At 35.4% G+C, this 22,813-nt stretch overlaps 1 protein-coding gene across 5 annotated transcripts in view; it reads right to left on the reverse strand.

Annotated features, from left to right (window-relative positions):
• LOC126974882 (sulfotransferase 1E1-like) overlaps positions 1 to 22,813 on the reverse strand; it is a 63,432-nt gene that overhangs the window by 20,878 nt on the left and 19,741 nt on the right. For 2 of the 5 annotated variants that reach the window (XM_050822583.1, XM_050822581.1), the window contains exons 3-8: positions 16,254 to 16,391; positions 15,122 to 15,221; positions 8,492 to 8,666; positions 6,843 to 6,969; positions 6,323 to 6,417; positions 2,378 to 2,558 (exon numbers count right to left, since the gene is read on the reverse strand). In XM_050822583.1, the coding sequence (XP_050678540.1) occupies positions 2,378 to 2,558; positions 6,323 to 6,417; positions 6,843 to 6,969; positions 8,492 to 8,666; positions 15,122 to 15,221; positions 16,254 to 16,391 (816 nt within the window). The remainder of the gene's footprint in view (positions 1 to 2,377; positions 2,559 to 6,322; positions 6,418 to 6,842; positions 6,970 to 8,491; positions 8,667 to 15,121; positions 15,222 to 16,253; positions 16,392 to 22,813) is intronic. The other 3 variants (XM_050822584.1, XM_050822585.1, XM_050822582.1) reach the window with 3 other exon arrangements.

Consider the following 22,813-nt stretch of genomic DNA (forward strand, 5'->3'; position numbering starts at 1 on the left):
GTAGTTACACTTTTAAAGGGTATTTTAATATTTATATAATTTTAATCGTTACAAACAATTTCGTTTTATAGCAATTTATAGAATTTCTTATAAATTATTTACCCACATTTTTTTTCATAGCAGGTGTCAATCCTTATATATTGTTAGTCAGCTTTTTTCAGCCAATCAGCTATTTAATTCGCGTAAAAAAATCAAGTCTCTCTTATTATAGGTTACCTTAACTTATTAGATCCAAATACATTTAGAGCGTTAAGGAGTAACAAATATACGCATAAACCGATAAGTAAACATACAAACGTTCGCCTTTATACTCTCATCTGCTCATACTAATGAGTGTGATTTTTTATTGAAAACCTATAAAACCTCCAACTAAACAGATCTTGATCAGAAAGTAGGGACAGACTGACTGACAAGCGTAAAAAAATACCTAACTGCTACTCCACTGATGTCACTGTCCAAATCGGGTTCTAAATTCAAAATACGCAGCTTAAACCGAAAAGTGTTTACATTGCTGCCCATTGACCAAAAATATTTTAAACAACTGGAGTAAACGCAGAAATGTATAGACAGAAGTAGAAGCTTATTATAGTGTCATTTGTGGCATTTGCCATATTTCGGCTTTAATTTTGCATGACGTGCATAGTCTATATGTATAAAACGTCTTTGTTTTCTAACAATTATCATTTTGGCTGTCACACAGCACATTATATATATATATATATATATATTATATTATGTATAGAACATGAAGTTTTGAATAAAAAATGACACTAAAAAACTTCATAATATTATAGTTGTTAGTTGGTATTCGATTGGTTCGATCTCGTTCGACATGTTTCTCGTTAGTCTATACTAGTTCCACAGAAGACATATGTATCAGTACAGAAAGTAAGCCTTGTTGATAAAATACTTACCTTTATGTGCGTACACTCCATTGAAGTAATAGGGTTGTCAGGTTATTTTTCTAACCGACTTTAAAAATAGAGTTTTCACTTATAGGGCGTTGCAGAGTGTAAAAAAGTAAAATGCGTAAGAATTTTATGTATAGTATATGTATGATACGTGATGACTGTTATGTAATGTTTTTACACAACATTTTATTTAATGTTTTTCTTGGAAATAATTTTTTTGGAGTGTTTTTTTTAATTTTCGTTTAATTTTTTTTTGAAATATTGTCGGGAATCCTTGATATATGTGTTTTTAAGCTTTGTCCGTTGAAGTTTCACTTCTACCACCGTCTTAAGGAACTCCTCCCTGCAGTCATCCCACGAACATGTCTAGACGGGGCAATTATTGTTGTGAGATAGCGGATGTAACTTTTCAATAAAATCAAATTGGGTATCATTTTCGAGATTTTCAGGAGTGTCGAGATTTTCGGGAATGGAATAGCAAATATGACACCCATTTCAAGATCCAAGATGGCGGATGTGACATTTTCAATAAAAAATCAATATGGGTATCATATTTGAGATTTTTGGAAGTGTCGGTGAATTATCAATTTTATTTCAGTCTTTGTTTCTTTTAAGTCCACCATTATCGGCTTCAACACCCTCGAGAACCATGAAAACAACACCCATGGTAAAAAAATTGATAATTTCATGTAGCTCCAACTTTGGTAGCACTAGCTGGTATTAGTTTCAACACTCACAAAAACCATGCAATACACATGCAGGTAATTTTGTCCAAAATAAATAAAAGTAAAAAAACATCCTAGAAAACCATTAAACCACACTCTTAAAAAAAATGATAATAAATATTGCAGCCGCCATCTTAGTTAGTTCACGAATTTATTATAATCGATCTCACGGACTTATAATTCGAATATGTACTAATTATAATAATAATATAATAATAAATCATTCTTATATACTATACTACTGTATACTTTAAATAACGAAAACTGGAGTTTTGATGAAGCCGAGTTCAAATAGCCGTATAATACGCTGGTATTTTTAAAAATATCGCGGAAACAAATAACAACGTGACACTCGACTCGTATTGACCGCGAAAACTGCTTAGGGGCCTCGTCGATGCGCATGTTTGTGTGAGTGTGCCATTTCGAATGTTTGTAGGGAGTTTCCGTACTGGTACATATGTCTACTGTGCTAGTTCTGCCTCGTCAAAAATCTGATTTTAAACGCGACAGAACCAGTGTAGACTAGGCTAAACCAGTTTATTTATGTTAGGCTCAACTTTTTCAGCCTAGGCTAAACGGGTTTGTAAAACTAGTTTAAACTATTCTATTCCGGTTTATCCTATCGCCTAAGGTATGAACTGATTACGCCTAGGATATACTAGTTCGTTCTAAAACTCCGACTTTGGTCGGTAACATATACAACAACTATTATTTATAAAAGTAGTTCAGTACCAGCTTTACCTTGTCTGATAAAAGCGCCATCTTTTGTAAATATACCCTTTTTAATCATGTGTTCGTAATTGACTGCCTTGTTTTTCTTGAAATTGTCAAATGTCAGATGTTCGCACAGCCCAATTAACTGTTCGTTTGTCAGTGATTTACCGAAGAACTCTGCAACACGCTGCACATTGCCTCGAAGGTCCTGCATCGTAAATAATAATTTGTAATTTTAATTGAGATAGTAACACATAGTTTATACGACGGTGTTATATCTGACCTAGGCTTTATTTTCAGGTCAATAAGATATGGAAATTGTTACAAGAAAGCAAGGTCGTAGAATAAGTCATTACAATAATATATAACAATAAATCATTACAGGGGTAGCCAGAGACCACATCTCTCACCTAAAAATGCCTTACATTAGATTATATTGGCTACTAAGTGCGGGATCCTGCGAACTACGAGATCCCGTGGGATCGACAATTTTCACTACCGCAAATACCGAGATTGGAGATAGACTGCAAGATTAAGCTATTATTTTAGAAAATTTAATCCAATTCTGTATAATTATCAGATATATGAAATAACACAAGAAAGCGTTAAGGAGTTTGAGATTTGCGGGTAATCCTGGATGGTGAACTCATAATTAGAGGGCACTATGATCATATCATTAATAAATCATAAAATGCTTGGTATCATTTTAAGACAGGGAATTGAGTTTAAGAAATACTTAATGTTTAACTTAACAACGCTTTTGTCAGGTCACACCTGGAGTATGCGTCACGTTGGCGGGGAAAGTATTCAAAATAAATAAATTACACATTTAGAATTTCAACAAAATTAGGATTCTACGTTGAATTTTTACCGTTATGATTTAAATAATTTGAAAGACCGTCACACTCATAGAGACAATATTTGGTCATAAATTATTACAGAATATTGATGCTGATTCTGGAATACGTTGGAAGAGGGCAGCGCAGGACCGATCGTCGTAGAAAGCTTTGGGGGAAGCCTTTGTCCAGCAGTGGACGTCTTTCGGCTGATGATGATGATGATAAAAGCTGTCCTTAAACATTAAGTAAAATAGGATTACGCTGCAGAAGGCCTACATCACGGTGTAAAGATGTATTAGATGTTGCCTATGCGAGAACCGTACACGGAATGAACAGGTTTATAATTCGGGCATGAAGCTGTTACAATATAGTTTACATTTGAGTCATTGATATTATATTTCATGAAAAGGTAAATACAGGTGGGTTCAGATCGCTGCTTGGTGATAGTGAAATAGTAGATTGTTAACCGAGGGTCGAAAGAATCAATTCCCGACCTATTTAGACGCCAAAGCGCACCGAGGTCGGCTATAGTCCGAGTAGGAATTGATACTTTTAATCGAGTTAAACACTCTACTTTTCATTTTGAATATGAGGAAAATAAAACTAGTTGTTTATCTAAGCACAGATTAGTATCCCGCCAATTTATTTATACAAGCTTTTTAAATTTCAAATATGGTACTTACCGCGTAATTGTTGCGGCTTATTCCGCTCAAAGAAGTTTGCGCTAAGTTCAGACTGGTTGTTTAGAAAGTCACATGGCCGCAGCATTTTTTCTAATTAGTTCTTTTTTACATAAAACTCTTCGCATTTCTATTTTTAAAGTTCATTCCGTTAGGTGGGAAGTAATTTGTATGAGTTTTTCCTTCTCTATGGAGGGAAACAGTATTTTCCACCCAATAATCAAATAAAAACAACATTACTTTCCGAGTATGAGAAATGAAAAATATTAACTGTTTTCTGCCCATTCTAATTTTTTTCTATCTCTCACGATTCAATTCATTGTAGTATTGTGTTATAAGTGTTTGTAGTATTATGTTATAAGTGTTTGTAGTATTGTGTTATAAGTGTTTGTAGTATTGTGTTATAAGTGTTTGTAGTATTGTGTTATAAGTGTTTGTAGTATTGTGTTATAAGTGTTTGTAGTATTGTGTTATAAGTGTTTGTAGTATTGTGTTATAAGTGTTTGTAGTATTGTGTTATAAGTGTTTGTAGTATTGTGTTATAAGTGTTTGTAGTAGTGTGTTATAAGTGTTTGTAGTATTGTGTTATAAGTGTTTGTATTATTGTGTTATAAGTGTTTGTAGTATTGTGTTATAAGTGTTTGTAGTATTGTGTTATAAGTGTTTGTAGTATTGTGTTATAAGTGTTTGTAGTAGTGTGTTATAAGTGTTTGTAGTATTGTGTTATAAGTGTTTGTAGTATTGTGTTATAAGTGTTTGTAGTATTGTGTTATAAGTGTTTGTAGTATTGTGTTATAAGTGTTTGTAGTATTGTGTTATAAGTGTTTGTAGTATTGTGTTATAAGTGTTTGTAGTATTGTGTTATAAGTGTTTGTAGTATTGTGTTATAAGTGTTTGTAGTATTGTGTTATAAGTGTTTGTAGTATTGTGTTATAAGTGTTTGTAGTATTGTGTTATAAGTGTTTGTAGTATTGTGTTATAAGTGTTTGTAGTATTGTGTTATAAGTGTTTGTATTATTGTGTTATAAGTGTTTGTAGTATTGTGTTATAAGTGTTTGTAGTATTGTGTTATAAGTGTTTGTAGTAGTGTGTTATAAGTGTTTGTAGTATTGTGTTATAAGTGTTTGTAGTATTGTGTTATAAGTGTTTGTAGTATTGTGTTATAAGTGTTTGTAGAATTGTGTTATAAGTGTTTGTAGTATTGTGTTATAAGTGTTTGTAGTATTGTGTTATAAGTGTTTGTAGTATTGTGTTATAAGTGTTTGTAGTATTGTGTTATAAGTGTTTGTAGTATTGTGTTATAAGTGTTTGTAGTATTGTGTTATAAGTGTTTGTAGTAGTGTGTTATAAGTGTTTGTAGTATTGTGTTATAAGTGTTTGTAGTATTGTGTTATAAGTGTTTGTAGTATTGTGTTATAAGTGTTTGTAGTATTGTGTTATAAGTGTTTGTAGTATTGTGTTATAAGTGTTTGTAGTATTGTGTTATAAGTGTTTGTAGTATTGTGTTATAAGTGTTTGTAGTATTGTGTTATAAGTGTTTGTAGTATTGTGTTATAAGTGTTTGTATTATTGTGTTATAAGTGTTTGTAGTATTGTGTTATAAGTGTTTGTAGTATTGTGTTATAAGTGTTTGTAGTAGTGTGTTATAAGTGTTTGTAGTATTGTGTTATAAGTGTTTGTAGTATTGTGTTATAAGTGTTTGTAGTATTGTGTTATAAGTGTTTGTAGAATTGTGTTATAAGTGTTTGTAGTATTGTGTTATAAGTGTTTGTAGTATTGTGTTATAAGTGTTTGTAGTATTGTGTTATAAGTGTTTGTAGTATTGTGTTATAAGTGTTTGTAGTATTGTGTTATAAGTGTTTGTAGTATTGTGTTATAAGTGTTTGTAGTATTGTGTTATAAGTGTTTGTAGTATTGTGTTATAAGTGTTTGTAGTATTGTGTTATAAGTGTTTGTAGTATTGTGTTATAAGTGTTTGTATTATTGTGTTATAAGTGTTTGTAGTATTGTGTTATAAGTGTTTGTAGTATTGTGTTATAAGTGTTTGTAGTAGTGTGTTATAAGTGTTTGTAGTATTGTGTTATAAGTGTTTGTAGTCGTGTTGTAACTTATTGAGTTTAGTCATTATTGTGTTTATCTGTGGTTTTTATCACTAGGTACATTGTAACAAACAGTTAATTTTTTTGATACTTCACTGATGAAAGTGTTAGTTTTAAGTTTTGTTTCTATATATTTATTATTGTAATACTGTTTGTTTCCTCTAAATAAATATAAAAAAGAAAAAGAAGATCAATCGAAGAGAATCTAACGGACATACAGCAAGATATAAAAGAAAGAGAATCTAATATTACTGTAACTGATTTTTGTTCACAGGTCGTAAACAGTTATCCACGCTCGGTATTAACTCCTTAGTATTTAGAAAATTACACCACAAGTTAAAGGTAATAAATTACCTTAAGAAGATCTTCATAGAATAAAAACAAAAAATTGGGATGATTTTGCTTCTCCCATGCCTCTTGAACGTGTTGGAAAAATGGTGCCCAGATCACTGTAACATTAGGAAAAATGATCTTTTGTAAGATTTACACACAGATTAAGTAGGTAACGCTTAGTTGAGTATGTATCATAATAGTTACTAAGACATTCTCGCTTTAATCTTTCGGGCGGCTGCATCTACGCATACGTCTACAGGTCCCATGGTCGTAATGCCAAAACGCAGGGCGCCTATTTCTGCCGTGAAGCAGTAATGTGTAAACATTACTGCTTCACGGCACTGGAGCGCTGGAAAATGGGCCGGCTTGAAGTATTGCCGTGCTCGATTTATGACGCCTATCTTCTGCGAAGCCAATTTGGCTTCGTCCTCCGGATGGGTTGTTGGATGGTTCAATATTAAAATAATTTAGTTATAGTACAGTAGTATATAGTACGCATATAAAGAAAATAATACTTAAAAATAGATAGTATTAGGTTTACCTTCAGAATTCTTGAAAAGGTTCCAAAATGATTTAAAGTCGGGATCATCGTTAATAAACCTTGTTAATTTATTATGATAGTAGTATGACACTGCCACGTCCCTCGGCTCACGGGCTATGTACACCACCTAGTTAAAAAAAAAATTATAAATTATCGTCAAAATCAAAATTAAATACGACGGGAAGACTACAGCAACTGTCAACTCCAAATGTCACGAGGGGCTGCTGAAAACCAGTGTTGTGTTGGTGTCTTCTGCACTGACCAACAATATATTGAGTCAGCTGTTTTTAGCATGGAATCACGCGCCGCACAAATCTTTTTAACTTTTTATTTTATATTATTTTATATTTTAATGATTTTTGTTACCTATTTAATTTATTTTAGTATTTTAAGATTGTAATTAATACTCTAAATTTAAGGTGTATGTTTTTTATTGCTAATAAAGTGTTTTATATTTCTATTTCAAAATATATGGCATATAGAAAGAGTGATTTATTATTGTCATTTATCTTTTACGCCATACAGTTTGGTACAAGATACTGGTAATATTATGGATAGGTAGGTACTACAATATTTATTTGAAACAAATTTATCAGTGATACTAGTAACAAAAAGATCAGCATTAACTGTGTGTTCAGTGTCAGTCCGCGGCAGTAATTTACTATTTGGAACCAAAGAGTATATTCTGTCAACAAAGAAATTATTACGATATCTTTTGTTATTTTAAATATTTATAGTCTTTTGTTTTCAGTTGGTGGGAGCGTGATGACGAAAATGGATAAAATTGAATTGCGTGCTTTAAAAATTTCAGTACGGAATATATTACTGAAGATTTCGTTGCTCGATCTATTAATCGATCGTTAACCATGGATTTTTCATCCATGGTTAACGATCGAAAAAAAATTACAGTCTACAGATAATAATAATATTAACACACTTTTTACACAAATTATCTTGCCCCCAAATACAATGCAATACAGATCATCTATCAATCATACGATCTAATTTTTTATAATGTGATCAAAACAATTTATTATGTTTTTCAGTAGGATCCTCACTCTCTGGGATAAATGACACAAATAAAACTGAAAACTAAATTTTATGAACGATGCGGGACTCGGACCCGCAACCTCACGCGTTCCGTGCGAGCGCTCTTTCCAACTGAGCCAACCGTTGGAGTGACGTATCGCTTATAAAATCTTGTATGCTTTGTTCAACTCTCAGGTTGTGATTTCATTTACAGGATGTACAGTTGATAGCCTGCTCAACCCCAATATTTGTATATTAGGAAATTGACTTCAGATATCTTGCAAATCTAAGCAATTTGTTATGTTTTTAAAGTGATATGAAGTGACTGAACTGCTAAGTTGGAAAGAGCGCTCGCACAGAACCCAAGACGTTGCGGGTTAGAGTCCCGCATCGTTCAAAAAATTTTGTTTTCTTTGTGTAATTTGATCAATCTACAATATGCATGCATCAACTATCCTTTTTAAAGGCGCTTCAATGTTTAACAGAAGCGGTTTAGTTTAACTACACAGAAATCTTGCTTTTACCTTAAAGCTAAGTAATATATTTTAAGAGTAACCAGAGAAGTGAGAGTTTTATTTAACCTATATCAATATTAAAAAAGGATATTTTTAATCATTTACCTTATTGTTGTCGAGTAAAGTCGGAGGTAGTAGTGACAGAGGCAAATGAGTCTTGATAAAGCGGGGCGATGTAGTTGGCATTGTCACAATATCATTAAACAACAGAACTGCCTCTCTATATTTTTTTGCCAAATCATTTGACTCTCCTTCTATCACTTCTGCTATACTTTCTATTCTAAAAAAATATTAAAATATCATAATATATGTACCGTCCACTGTTTTTACAATAATGTGTCAATATATAATATATTTGCTCCCATATCTGCCACCAATAATGAGAAAGCGTTTTTTTGGTTTTCTTTAATTCAAAGAATATCGGAAACTCTCAATATTATTTCATAATCATTTCAGCTGGAGTCTTCCGACGTCTGTCGACTGCTGGAGAAAGGCCTCGGTCCTGCGCTGCAGTCATCCAACCTATTCCGGCGATCTTGACCAGATCGTCTGTCCATCTAGTTAGGGGCCTACTAACACTAAGTCTTCCGCTACGAGGTCGTCATTTGAGGACTTTACTGCCCCAACGGCCATCTGTCCGTCGAGCTATGTGCCCAGTGGGCAACTGGAACTTCAGTTTCGCAACCATCTGGTTGATGTCGGTGACTCTGGGTCTACTACGGATCTCCTCATTTGTGATTCGATCTCACAGGGAAACTCCAAGCATTGCCCTCTGAGCGACCATGAGCTTCCTCATAATCATCTCTAATCTGTGCATCTTCCTATGTTCCTTCATCTTCGCCTTTTTTAATCATATCTTTAACCTTCATATTCCGTCTGATCTCTTCACTTTTTTTGTATTCTCTTTGTTTTAAGAACGCTCATTGACATTTCTGTTCTAGCATACTACTATTCTGGTTCTTATTTGTGTCTTACGCGTCCACATTTGGCATCCATATGTGAGAGTAGATAGATAACAGGTTCTAAGAAAATCGACCAAAAGTTATCTATTTAATGATTTCTTTTAGTGACCAGAACTTTTGACAGCCTTTATTAAAACGTCGCTCGACCTCTATTCATAATATATTCAAGTGGCTTTCCGTTCAGATTTATGGTGTATATGTAGCTGCTAATTGTCAACAATTTTATTTTATTTTCATTCATTTTGAGACCTACTATTTTCTTTTCTATGTTTCAAGTAAGCATTAATCATTTTTCTAACCCTTTACTGTACGTAGTTTAAAAGAAAGAATATCGTCCGCTAATCTGAGGTGATTAAGTCGATCTGGAAAAGGTTAAAATTCCTTAGCGTTGCGTAGAGATGCGCGATATTAACTATAACTATATGTTTCCAGGAAAATACGACATAGGTTACCTTCAAAAAAAGCATGTACACTTTACTAAAAGGCTGGAAAACAATTTTTCTGACTTTGTTTTTATGTTTGTAGACTAGTTTTGTATGTGGTCAGTTTCTTATGGTCTGTTTTCGTGTTCTTTCAGGCATTTATACTAATATGTATTAGTTCGTATGGTATAAGTAGTCCTTATCGTTTACTTGTAGCTACTAATTCTAGAAGAAACTCCATCTTCACGCACTCGTGGGGTGCGATAATAATGATGGTCAGTTACAGCCTCGTACCAATTTTCCCTCTGCCTCTGCTTGTATCATTAACGGGAATCCTTCACACAAGCGATAATTCCTCTAGTGACATGTCTCGAACAACACTTTACGCAGTAGGTACTTACTTTACGTTACCTACTAAGGATTTTCGAAGAATTTAATTACATAACTTAGTATCATTGCTTTGATTGATCAGATAAGAACGATTTGTTCATATCCGGCATCTTGATAGCAAAGCTTACCATAACATGCTAATACAAAATTTCAGTACGTACAGCGGTGAGTATATATGACCGTAATTGCCGCTGTGGCGATGTAGTGGTCCACGACAGAAATACTATTTTTTAACACTCCTTGTGATGACAAGGATGATGATTAAAAAGAGATTACACATGTACAGTAAGGTATATTTTATGACGCATTGTAATGTATAGTGTACGAGTATAATGTATATATTATTATTATTATCATTAATTTATCTTTGTCAATTTGACAATGCTGTAAAAATAAGATCAATTATCACTAAGGACACAGCCATTTGATAGGAAAGTATAATGTGAAATTCGGAAGAAAGTTACATTAGAATCATAGAAGAGATGAGAAAAAGTTAAGCAGGCAAAATGCTGTTTATATCAGTGTTTTACAATCTTATTTACTTCGCGCCCCATCACAGTTTCAAAAATTCTGGCGACCCCCTTGTCAGTCAGATAAATAATTTATAATTTAATTAATTAATTTATTTATTTATTTATCAAAGATACAATGTAACATTACAGATTAAATCTAAAGCGTTACAAAGATATTATCTAAAGAAAAAACAAACAATGAAAATTATAAACTAGTTATCTTATTTTATAGAGCTTACAGGCATCAAACTCTCAAATCTTTTCTTACATTCTTTGACCAAACATTCCATCGAGCTTGCAAATAGATCACACTGTGGTGCTACCTCAAGTACAGAGTTTAGAAGACAGATGGCTCGTATAACAGGCGTGTGCGCTTGAGTGCGTGCAGGTGGCTGCGCTAATAGTGCGTGTCGCCGCGCGCGTATGTACGAGGTCGGTACAAAGAAACGCAACAAACGTTGTAATAAGTATACGCAGTCCACTCTGCCCCGAATTATTTTGAGAACAAACTTAGTAAGAGCTACGTACCTACGTAACTGCAGTGAATCAAAGCTCAGATGTCCTTGTAAAAAGAGTGTTGGGTACATAAATGGATAGTATCCATATTGCCTCTTATACAAATGTCTAAGGAATTGTTTTTGGATTTGTTCGATCATAAAAGTATATTTGCTCTCATGTGGGTTCCAAACAACTGAGTTGCACTCGAGAATACTACGGACTAGCGCCGTATAAAGGATACGAAGTGCATGGTTCGTTAAATGAGATGCATTACGTAGAACAAATCCAAGCCGTCGGTAAGCAGCCTCAACAATAGTCTCCACATGTGAGTGAAACGTGAGTTTAGGATCGATTACAACCCCAAGATCTCGTACTTCCTGTACTCGCATCACCGGCACATCACCAATTAAATAATTGAACTCTTGCACGGCGGAGGAGCGTGAGAATGACATGAATTCACATTTCGACAGGTTAAAAAACAGCTTATTATCAACACTCCACTTGTAAACCCGATCTAAGTCGTTTTGTAGAGATAAGGAGTCCTCTGAGCTCTTTACTGCCTTGACCAACTTTAGATCATCAGCAAACAGTAACACCTCAGAATCCTGTATGACTTCTGGGAGATCATTTATGAATAGGATAAAGAGCAAAGGTCCCAAATTAGAACCCTGACTAATTCCAGAACGCGTTCTATAAGGATTAGATACAAACTCACCATATTTAACAAATTGATCTCTTTGAGATAGGTAACTTGCAAAAAGCTTTAACAGTTTTGGCGAGAAACCCATCATCCCCAATTTGTGAATCATGACGTCGTTATCAACCCGATCGAACGCCTTCTGGAAGTCCAGGTAGATGACGTCCACTTGGTTGCCTTGCTCTAATTCCCATGATACAAGATCCACAAGGTGGAGAAGGTTTGAGCTTACTGATCGTCGTGGGAGAAACCCGTGCTGCGTCTCAGTAACGAAGGGAATACACTGCGGTAAGATTATGTCGTACAAGGCACTCTCAAAAGATTTAGCTAAAGCTGAAAGAATTGCTGTTGGCCGATAGTTTTCCACCGCAGTCTTGGATCCCGTTTTGAGAATAGGAGTAACTCGAGATTTCTTCCATGCTGAGGGATAGTTACCTGTACCTACCTGTCTGTAAAACCAAATGAAAAATATAAGTGATTGGTTTAATCAAAATATCAACGCAACCACGAGTTACATATGCTGGTATTCCATCAGGTCCTGGCGAAGAAGCAGCCTTAAGGTTTTTGATAGAAGTACGGACGTGAGACTCCGAGAAGCATTGTATATTCACGTGCCTTGCATGGGAGTACGAATTGGCATTGGTACTCTGCCAGTCTAATCGCGGCTCCTGATCTACAAATACTGAACTGAAATGCTCCGCAAAAGCATTTGCACTATTGACTCCCTGATACTCCTTACCGGCTCGTGTGACTTTAATCTCCACACCACCTTTACTCCGCAAGGCGTTAACAAATGACCAGAACTGTTTTGGTTCTGTTAACAATTGTGTTGAAATTCTGTGTATATACACTGGCCTTCAAAAGTAAGTATCACACTTTTAAAATTGGGATAACGTTTTAAGTTCACAAGATATACTTTCGAAATAAAAAGGACTCCAAAGAGAATTTAATTTTATACATAAAAACTTTATAGTCGGTAACCTTCCTTTAAGAATTGGCTGAAAAAAAACTTCCAAAACAAAACCATTCCTTTTTCAAAGTGGACGTTTCCGAATTACAATTTTACCATTCACATTTTTCTTTCTGTTTTAAATTTTTTTCAAGATCGATGGGTCTTGTTTTAAAAATTTATGCTAAAAAGCACATAACATTTATTTATGATGCCTCTTTCAGTTGAAGAATGTGCTAGGATCATGGCTTTTCTGGAACTAGGTATCAGTATGCGTCGCACTGCAAGAATGGTGGGTGTGACGGTACGAACGGTCCAGAAGGTAAAGCGGAGGTACGAAGAGACTGGACACCATGTGAGGACACCTCGTAATGGCAGACCCAGGTGTACCAGTGCCCGAGAAAATCGTTATATTATTTCCACTGTGTTAAGAAATCGCCACCAAAATGCAGTTGAAGTCCAGCAACAGCTACTTCAGACCCGGAGGGACTACATTAGTGACAGTACAGTGAGAAGAAGACTTGCTGAAGCAAATTTGAAACCCCCAAGACCAGCGAGTGGCCCAAAATTCGAGAGACAGCATCGAGTAGCGAGACTGCGATACGCCCGTGAACACATGCAGTGGGATGAAGAAGAATGTTCAAGAATTTTGTTTGCAGATGAGTCCCTTTACACTTCTGATGGAAGGCAAAGTGTTTACAGGCGACCTGGTGAGCGATGCCTTCAAGCCTGCATCTCAGAAAGAGTCCAATACGGTGGAGGCAGTGTACATGTATGGGCTGGCATATCTTCAGAAGGTCGCACAGAGCTAGTAGCCATAGAAAATGGCACCCTCACTGGGCAAAGATATGCTCAAGAGATTCTCAATGAGTATGCAGGGCCGTATTTAGCAAATATGGGTGATGGATCCATGCTGATGCATGATAATGGCCACACACGGCTCATATCGTACAAGAGTATATTCAGGAGGTCGGTATCAGCGTGATGCATTGGCCATCAAGAAGTCCTGATCTCAACCCGATTGAACACGCCTGGGATGAGCTTGGGAGGCTTGTTAGAAATCGCAGACCACCACCTACTACCCTCAGGGCACTAAAGCAGGCCCTGGTAGAAGAATGGGAGAATATTCCCCAACATCGGCTCCGAAACCTAGTGTTCAGTATGCCAAAACGGCTCGAAGCTGTAATCAGAGCTCGAGGAGGCAATACCAGTTATTAAAAATTAAATAACATGTAATACATTTTAGTTGAATTTTTTTACACTAAACTAAAAATGTCTATTTTCATTGTTTTATCATTTTTAAGTTAAAAATGTTACTAATGTAAAATTTTATTTTCTAAGAATTAAAGCCTATAAAATTTGCAGCAAAACGTTTTTAATCTTAAATCTCTACCTTCTATAGTTAAGAAAATTCGTCGCAATTCTGAGAATATCCTATAAAAACATATATCACTAGTACTTTTCCATAATCTATGATAGAAAGCTTTCATTTTTATATCACAAATTATTGTGTTTGTGTAATAGACGGGATATACTCTATGACGTGCAGTTTTTCGCGATTTTTTAGATTTTTGATTTAAAAAGACTACCAACTAATGGCAAGGGATGCTCTAAAGTTCGATTAAAACTAAAGAGAGAAAAAATATACTTCAATTAGTTTAATTAATTAGTTAGTCGAAGCGAGAAGGATGGACTTGTTGAATTCTCAAAGTCAAATCGTGGTTCTATTTTTGAATTGTTAAAATCAAATCATTCATCCTTCTCGCTAAAATTGTGTTTTATTTTATTTTTATTTTATTTTATTAGGGTTGACAACAGCTTTATACAAAATAATCACTTATAGTTAAATACAAAAACATAGCCAATTATAGTCTACCACAGTTTACCTAATGGAAGGAACAGCAGTGTTTACAATAATAAAGAAAAAAATGAACAATGAATAACACACGATCAGAGAAATAAAAAATAAAAAAAGTATTTAAAAAAGTGCCTGCGTTGGTTGCATAATGGATTATATGTATAAGTCTGAAAAATGAATATAAATAAGAGAATTATTGTTCTTTCCTTCTACCTTGACTTTTTTCTTTTGCTGGCGACCGCCCAAGTAAGGCTTTGCGTTACCCCTAGTGGTCGCGACCCACAAATTGAAAAACACTGTTGAAGATAAATCAATTATTTGTCGTAACAATGAAAAAATATAGTCAGCTAATGCACTGGACATTCGAGTATGGATTAGAACGAAAAAGACTACGTTCTTAAATGACTTGACTAAAGTTACAGAAGATAAACTAAAATTGGTACTTACTCTAGAAATAGAAATCTTTTAGTGAGAGAGATCACTTGGGCTCTATCGTAGTTCAAGTCATTATTGATGAGCCAGACCAATTCTTGAAGCCATGTAGTACCTGAACATATATCAAGTCCGTGTCAAATGCTTATTTTACATTAACACTATGAAATTATATAAAGTATTTTTTTATGACAGTAAGGGACGAGACTAGCAGGACGTCCAGCTGATGGTAATTGATAAGCTCTGGCCATTACAATGCAGTGCCGCTTAGGATTCTTGATAAACCCAAAAATTCTAAGCGGCACTACAACTGCGCTCGTCACCTTGAGACGCAAGATGTTAAGTCTGATTTCTCAAGTAATTTCACTAGCTACGGCACCCTTCAGACCACAACACAGTAATGCTTACACATTAATAATTATTGCTCTTCTACTATGTCCTAGTAAGTAATTTTTAAACTTTTTAGTTTTTCAAGTCGGTTTTTTTAAACGTAGTTTTTTTTTACAAGTTCAGTTTTTAAAATTTAGGTAGGTACCCAAATTACCTAATTACTGTGTCATGTATAACCACTTTTTTACCATTTATTACTTTTTTACGTACAGCCTGCTTGAGCAGTGGAGCTACATTCACGATGACCTTGAAGTGAATGTTTAAATGGCGTACACCTGGTAGTAATAACTGAGTCCATCTGCGTTGAAGGTTGTCAGTGATCACAAATACTGATCGCATACATGTCACCACTGACCTCCACTATAGACAACAGCACTTGCTTTTGTGCCAGTTTGACATTCGCCATTTTGGCGCTGTTGGCCATGTAGCGAGAATCTGCAGTACTAAAACTAGTGATGACAACCTCAGCAAACTAGTGGGAAACTATTTACAAAAAAATTGTATCATTTATTAAGTTGATTCTTAAAGAATAAATAACATGGAAAACGAACGAAATTAATTCAAAATGCAGAAATACTTCAGAGTATTGTACCTTCTTTCGCAGCCATTTATATTGTTCGTCAAAATTAGTTCTCTGGACGCTCGCGAGTGGCGCACAAAAATTTGCTGTCTAACGCTTGGAACAGCATGTCCAGTGGTATTTATACAGGTCAGTACCTGTCCCCAATTAAGACTAGGCAATAATATAGGTACTTACCGCATTTAGGGAATGACGCAACGAAAATATCGTCCGCTCGCAGCTCTAAGTTGTAAATGCGCTCAGCAAATTTTTCGTAAAACTTTGGCATAAAGTATTTTTGAGGACCAATACGACTGAACCTCAAAACTATCCCACCTAAAAATAAATACTAAGTTATCATTTAATACAATTGATTGTTAAAATTATAAAAAATAAAGCAAAATCTTTTTTTTATTTGTTTTCTCAAATACAGCGGATAAGAACTACCTAAGCATATTTTTCTTTTAAACCTACAAAGTACGAACTCTATTAGTATCGATATAATATAAGCATATCGTTTCAAAGGTTGTCGGGTGGCAGAATACGATTTTGAGATTATTTTTTTAATTGAAGATGGTCGTCGTGAAATATTAACATTATAACAATCAAATTTAAACACATACTTAAGGTATATTAAATATCAAATTAAACGAAAATTGCTATAATTATGGAAGTCACAAAAGATACAATTCAATGGAAGGAGATTATAAGGTCGTTGTCAAAAAGCACATCGAGTTGAGATATATTTAGTCTATAAAATTGTTTATATTTTTACGTTGAAACAATATTATCATTTTCCCAGGCACTTCCAAGAATACATCCATTATTCCTACAAGTAATAAATATTTATAATCCGATGATACTAATGAATTAAAATTATACATCAATAACTACTACCCCTTCGAATATTAATTATTATGCCTCAAACAGAGAAGTTTGTATGCAAGAAACGCATATCTGTTTTCCTTAGTTAACTCGGAGTCATAGTGTGGTCATAGTGAATATCTTTCCTTGGCTGGCCTATTGTTGCGAGACGCAGACTTTTAACTTTACAATAAGGTCATGATTACAGCTGCACCAAACTGAAGTCACAAAAGACAGAACTCCTTGGATGGAATATGATAAGGCCGTTATCAAAAAACAAAGAGTTGAGAGAAATATATTATGTATAAAATTATTTATTTTTTATGTTGAAACAATAATAAGATTTCTTTTTTAGAATCAAGAATACTTCTACTAACTTTTACCACATAAACGTTTGTTTACAATTCTGTTGTATTTCTAAACAAATTGCGTTTGTTCATTTGCTGGGATCATGTTGTAAAAGCATAAACATCGCCCAACGAGAGACTTCCTAAATCGACTTAACCGAGTTTTTGGCATAACAGGTTTATGTTTGTTACTGAGATTATCATTATAGTAATAACAGTGCCTAGATAATATTCTAAATATTTTTATCAAGAAATTATTGGGCGGCAACAGTGAAAATGTTTATTTATTTAAATTATTTTAAAGAAACGATTCTTTAGTGATCATGTACTAATTACGATAAGTTGTGATCATTAACTAATTACGATATGTTGTGATCATTAACTAATTACGATATGTTGTGATCATTAACTAATTACGATATGTTGTGATCATAAACTAATTACGATATGTTGTGTTCATTAACTAATTACGATATGTTGTGATCATTAACTAATTACGATATGTTGTGATCATTAACTAATTACGATATGTTGTGATCATAAACTAATTACGATATGTTGTGTTCATTAACTAATTACGATATGTTGTGATCATTAACTAATTACGATATGTTGTGTTCATTAACTAATTACGATAAGTTGTGATCATTACGTGAATAATTACGATATGTTGTGATCATAAACTAATTACGACAAGTTGTGATCATTAACTAATTACGATATGTTGTGATCATTAACTTATTAAGATATGTTGTGATCATAAAGAAATTACGATAAGTTGTGATCATTAACTAATTACGATAAATTGTGATCATTTACTAATTAGGATATGTTGTGATCATTAACTTATTACGATATGTTGTGATCATTAACTAATTACGATAAAAGGCATAAAAGGCATTTATTTTCTCAAAATTGATTCCTTTAGAATTTTTTTTGATGTCATTTCTTATACTACTAGATACTACTACCGCTTCGGAAACTAATGGCGCTCTGAGAGAGAAGAAGCTGCGCAAGAAACACTCGCAGCATTCTTTTCTTGCGCTCTTTTCAATAAAAATATACAATATTGTACAGTCATTTCTATCGCTATAAAATAATCACAATCTAGTCCCAGGCTGTCCGATCATTTGGATATTCAGCAGTGGAGTAATAGGATTTACGACAGAGCCATTTTTTTATAAAACATTTAAATTTATTTATAGATAATGCCTGAACAGTGGCTGGGACTTTATTGTAGAAGTGTATACATTTACCCTTAAAGCTATTATGTATCTTATGAAGCCTACTAGAATTAGTTACAAGCAATCCCTTATTTCTAGTGTTATAATAATGAAAATCACTATTAAGAGCAAAAAGGTGACGATTTTTGAAACATATATTAAATTTTCATAAATTTACTGACAATGAGCAGTCATAATATTTATTTCTTTAAATTTTTCTTTGAGAGACTGTCTATAATCAAGCTGATATATAGCAGGAACAGCTCTCTTTTGTAGAGCAAACACTATATCAATGTCAGCAGCATGACCCCATAGTAATTTACCGTACGTCATGATGCTGTGAAAATAACTAAAGTACACTAATCTAGCGGTCGCAACATTCGTGTACTCTCTAATCTTTCTAACTGCATATGCCGCAGAGCTGAGTCTATCTGCTAGATGGGTAATATGTGGACCCCACTGAAGCTTTTTATCTAAGGTGATACCCAAGAAGACCGTAGTGTCCACAAGTTCCAATCTCTGGTCATTTATAAGTACGTTGGTTTGTACCTCCGCTGTGTTTGGTGTAATGAACCGTAAACACTTTGTTTTTTTACTGTTTAAGTGCAGATTATTCATCTCAAACCAACGCACTATCTTTGAGAGTGCATTGCTTACCTCGTCATCAATATCCGCACGTCGCTTCACTTTAAAAATAAGTGAATATGATGATATATATATATATATATGTGTGATATGTTGTGATCATTTACTAATAACGATAAGTTGTGATCATTAACTAATTACGATATGTTGTGATCATTACCTGACTATTTACGATATGTTGTGATCATTAACTAATTAAGACAAGTTGTGATCATTAACTAATTACGACATATTGTGATCATAACCTCATTACGATAAGTTGTGATCATTTACTAATTACGATATGTTGTGATCATTAACTACTTACGATATGTTGTGATCATTAACTTATTACGATAAGTTGTGTTCAATATCTAATTACGGTATGTTGTGTTCATTAACTAATTACGATATGTTGTGATCATTAACTAATTACGATATGTTGTGATCATTAACTAATTACGATAAGTTGTGATCATTAACTAATAACGATATGTTGTGATCATTAACTAATAACGATATGTTGTGATCATTAACTAATTACGATAAGTTGTGATCATTAACTAATAACGATATGTTGTGATCATTACCTGACTAATTACGATATGTTGTGATCTTTAACTAATTACGATATTTTGTGATCATTAATTAATTACGATAAGTTGTGATCTTTAACTAATTACGATATTTTGTGATCATTAACTTATTACGATAAGTTGTAATCACTAAAAAATTACGATATTTTGTGATCATTATCTAATTACGTTATGTTGTGATCATTAACTAATTACGATATGTTGTGATCATTAACTAATTACGATATGTTGTGATAATTAACTAATTACGATATGTTGAATTCATGAACTTATTACTATATGTGGTGATCATAACCTAAATAATTACCATATGTTGTGATCATTACCTAACTAATTACGATGTGTTGTGATCATTAACTAATTACGATATGTTGTGATCATTAACCTAACTAATTACGATGTGTTGTGATCATTAACTAATTACGATATGTTGTGATCATTAACTTTTTACGATAAGTTGTGATCATTACCTAATTACGATAATTTGTGATCTTTATCTTATTACGATATGTGTTGATCAATAAGTAATTACGATATGTTGTGATCATTACCTGACTTATTACGATATGTTGTGATCATTAACGAATTACGATAAGTTGTGATCATTAACTAATTACGATATTATGTTGTGATCATTACCTGACTAATTACGATATGTTGTGATCATTACCTGACTAATTACGATATGTTGTGATCATTACCTGACTAATTACGATATGTTGTGATCATTACCTGACTAATTACGATATGTTGTGATCATTACCTGACTAATTACGATATGTTGTGATCATTACCTGACTAATTACGATATGTTGTGATCATTACCTGACTAATTACGATATGTTGTGATCATTACTTGACTAATTACGATATGTTGTGATCATTAACTAATTACGATATGTTGTGATCATTACCTGACTAATTACGATATGTTGTGATCATTACCTGACTAATTACGATATGTTGTGATCATTACTTGACTAATTACGATATGTTGTGATCATTAACTAATTACGATAAGTTGTGATCATTATCTTATTACGATATTTTGTGATCATTATCTTATTACGATATGTGTTGATCATTAACTAATTACGAGGAGGAGTGGTAGTGCTATGTTGGGTCCTTACGGACACAACCGAATTGGGCCGGCACGCCCGGAGAAATACCACTCCCCCACTCGAAACCGGCGTGAAATAGCGGCTATGCCGCTGTGTTTCGTCCGGTGAGTGGGGTATCCGGAGGCCTACACCCCCATCCATCATCTGGCTGCGTGTAGACTGCGATGACCATCCGCGAATCTACGCATGCCTGTATAGGTCCCATAGCGGTAACGCAGAGACTGACCGGCTCCTCGAACACATCCAAATGGCTACAGATTCCGTGTTGGAGCAGATCCCCACTGCAGAGATCGTGTTTCTTGGGGATTTTAACGCCCACCACGCCGAATGGCTAGGCTCACGTACCACCGATCATGCAGGGAGACCTGTTCACGACTTCGCCTTAGCATATGGTCTGACGCAACTGATTATTGCGCCAACGCGAATCCCAGATGTGCAAGATCATACGCCTTCACTGTTGGACCTTCTGTTGACCTCACATCCGGACGGCTACCTAGTTTCCGTTGATCCTCCTCTGGGATCGTCGGACCACTGCCTGATCCAGAGCACCGTGCCGATCACGCGCCTAACACGGCCCCGCTTCTTAAGCTGTCGCCGCGTGTGGCACTATAGGTCAGCAGAGTGGGACGAGATGCGGTGCTTTTTTGCATCCTACCCGTGGAGGCAGATCTGTTTTTCGCTGGGAGATCCAGATGCCGCTGCTGACGCTGTTGCTGATGTGGTACTGCAAGATATGGAACTCTTCATTCCATCCTCCTCTATGCCTATCGGTCGCAGGTCCCAACCATGATTTGACCGCTCCAGCAAAATGGCCTCTCGCCGAAAGCAGGAGTGATATCAGGCTGGGTCAATGCGGTGGTATCTAAGGATGTGAATTCCAGCGAACTTAAAAAACACTTCAATCATGCCTCCAGGTCCTTCAGAAGAGTTATTGCTGACGCGAAGTCGAAGCACATTGGCAGAATTGGCGAGAGACTTGCACGCCTTCCCTCGGGAACTCGTGCGTTCTGGTCGCTCGCCAAGGCTGTCCAAGGAAACTTCTGCCAGCCAGCCATTCCACCACTGCACAGAGATGATGACTCGCTGGCCCATGACGCGAAAGAGAAAGCTGATCTCCTGGGTTCCCTCTTCGCTTCCAACTCGACTCTGGATGACCAAGGTGCACCACCACCGCATATTCCGCGGTGCGATTCATATATGCCTGAGGTAAAAATCCGGCATAGTGCCGTGCTTAAGGCGCTTCTCACCTTGGACATTCACAAATCGAGCGGGCCCGATGGCATTCCCCCGATAGTGCTGCGGACATGTGCTCCGGAACTGGCACCGGTCCTTACCCGTCTTTTCCGGCTCTCCTACTCATCAGGCGTAGTCCCGAAATTATGGAAGGCGGCTTTAGTGCACCCGATCCCTAAGAAAGGTGTACGCTCAGATCCGTCCAACTACCGCCCCATTGCCATTACCTCCATTTTCTCCAAAGTAATGGAGTCGATCATCAACCGCCAGCTCTTGGGATACCTAGAGGGGCACCAGCTGATCAGCGACTGCCAGTACGGTTTCCATCAGGGTCGCTCAGCTGGTGATCTTCTTGCATACCTCACCCATAAATGGGCGCAAGCGGTTGAGTCGAAGGGAGAGGCGTTGACGGTGAGTTTGGACATAGCGAAGGGCTTCGATCGGGTGTGGCATAAAGCGCTTATAGCGAAACTGCCATCCTATGGGATTCCCGAGAAGTTGTGCAAATGGGTCACTAGCTTTTTGGCTGATCGGAGCATCAAGGTTGTTATCAACGGTACATGCTCCGACTTAAAACCCATAAATGCTGGTGTCCCGCAAGGCTGCGTGCTATCCCCTACGCTGTTTCTTCTGCATATCAATGATATGCTGCAAATCAGCAATATTCATTGCTATGCAGACGATAGCACAGGGTATGTTTCCTACACCGGCCGTGTCAACATGTCCCGGGAAAGCGTCGACGAGAACCGG

This window comes from Leptidea sinapis, chromosome 34 (assembly GCF_905404315.1).
Source record: "Leptidea sinapis chromosome 34, ilLepSina1.1, whole genome shotgun sequence".
In the NCBI taxonomy this organism is placed as follows: domain Eukaryota; kingdom Metazoa; phylum Arthropoda; class Insecta; order Lepidoptera; family Pieridae; genus Leptidea; species Leptidea sinapis.